Below are 1848 nucleotides of genomic sequence, written 5' to 3'. Positions count from 1 at the left end.
AATAGTAGGACGCCCTTCATCATGGCCGCCAAACTCAACCTTCCTATCCTTCTTCATCTTTAAAACATCCGAAATTCGCCATGTCCGCGATCCAATCATCAGTTCATCCAAACGGAAGTCTTGACCGCATCTTTCAACAGTATATAAAGGGTTGTGAATTCATTAAAAAAAATCTCACAATCAACTCTCACTGTATTTTCATATTATCTTATTTAACCTCTTTTCTCTTATTATCTACCCGCGTTTATCACACACCTGGCTTTCCTTGACTAAACACACTTGACTCTTCATATCATATCTCCGTAATTATGGGTGGTTCTGGAAGCGGACGAAGACAGCTTAATGGTACTCCTGCCCAAAGTCGAAACAGAAACATAGATTTCGCTCTGACCGAGTTGTCTCTGCAGAACGATGCTGAACCTGCTGCAGTGACTGTCGAAAACGATGGAGGTATGGCTTACAAAGAGGCCAGAGATCGCGCTGCCCTCGAGACGTTTAGGCTGGCTCGTGAAAGCCGCCCTGCAAACATCATTAATCAGTACTCGAACCGTCAAAAAGAGTTCAAAGAATGGTGTATCAAGATGGGTGTGAGTCCCATCCCTGACGATGGAAAACTTCACCTTTTTTTGAAAGAAGAGGTTGGTTCTCTTTGTTCGCGATAAATACGTAGAGATAAATGAACACAATCTTTAATGATCATAACTTTCTATAAGGTTGCTTTCCGAGCTCACCGAAAGCGAGGAAAGAAAAGAGCTGCATCTGAGGACGTTCATGAGCCTGAAGTGAAACCTTCACCTATACTTGCTGCCGCGAATAGCTTGTCTGACGGCATTACAGAGCTCAACACACTGCCCAATGTCGATATAGCTTACGAAGTGATGGACATGATGGACACTATGGACGAGGCCAGAGAAGCATCAACGGTCGCTTCTACCATCGGCACCATCATCAACACAACTGGTACTACCACGACCATAACCACCAATAGCACTACCGCTGCCGCTTCCTCCTCCTCCTCCACTATCGAGCCGCTCATTAATCCAGAATTCGCAGCGTATGCTCAACTTGCTGCAGGCGTCTCTGGAAAGAGGGTGCGATACACAACTGTCGAAGCATATGCTGCTGCAATTGTCGACCTATGGGCCGAACAATGCTTAGTCGACAACACTTTCCGCCCGAGCCCTCGCGGAAAACGTGTTAAAGCGTTACTCGACTGGTTGCGCAGAGAGGATCAGAAGATTGCTCGCGCCAATTTCGATGATAGAGTAAGTTAAAGAAGCCATTGATGTTTAATAGCACAGTAACTCAACAGATCTGCTTTTCATTTAAAGGGTGCCTTCACTGCAGCAGACGGATACACAACTCATACAGAGATGGAAAAGATCGTCGAGCAGTTCTGGGCAAAGGGAACTGAAAACGGCCTCCGCAACGGCACCGCGTTCCTTTTGCAGCACTACGGTTTGCTTCGTGGCGAGAGCATTCGAAAGATGGAGTTTGCAGATTTGCAAACATTACATCTACAGGATGAAGGTTCAAGTCCTTGCCATGCCCTCGTAATGGTTTTAAAGCAAGGCAAGACTAACAAGTTTGGGCGTGTGGAGGTTGCTGGCTGTATGCGCAACAAAAACGTCAACATCTGTCCGCAAATGATGCTCGCTTGCTATCTGTTCAGTCGCTACGAGATAACCGGGGAGCAATTTCCGGGTGTCAACAAGAACGTGGACTGGTTCCTACACAAAGTGATCAAGGCGTCGCCGACAGCTCTTGAAAAGGAGATGTCATACAGCCAGCACCTCAAAGCAATCACCAAGGCTTTCGAGGGAGCCTCGCTTCATTCGAAAGCCAAGA

General features: G+C 46.7%; 1 protein-coding gene across 1 annotated transcript; it reads left to right on the top strand.

Moving 5' to 3' along the window:
• Positions 1-308: 308 nt before the first annotated feature.
• BDB00DRAFT_936806 (uncharacterized protein) lies at positions 309-878 on the top strand (the record flags this gene model as incomplete). The annotated part of the gene is made up of 2 exons (XM_053129237.1): positions 309-638; positions 714-878. Coding segments are annotated over 2 exons (495 nt in total), but the record flags the coding sequence as incomplete, so codon positions are not given.
• Between the last annotated feature and the right edge of the window lie 970 nt (positions 879-1848).

This window comes from Zychaea mexicana (genome assembly GCF_025766255.1).
Source record: "Zychaea mexicana strain RSA 1403 chromosome Unknown BDB00scaffold_13, whole genome shotgun sequence".
NCBI lineage: Eukaryota > Fungi > Mucoromycota > Mucoromycetes > Mucorales > Lichtheimiaceae > Zychaea > Zychaea mexicana.
The sequence above is the reverse complement of the archived record's forward strand: the minus strand, read 5'-3'. Positions and strand labels throughout refer to the sequence as shown.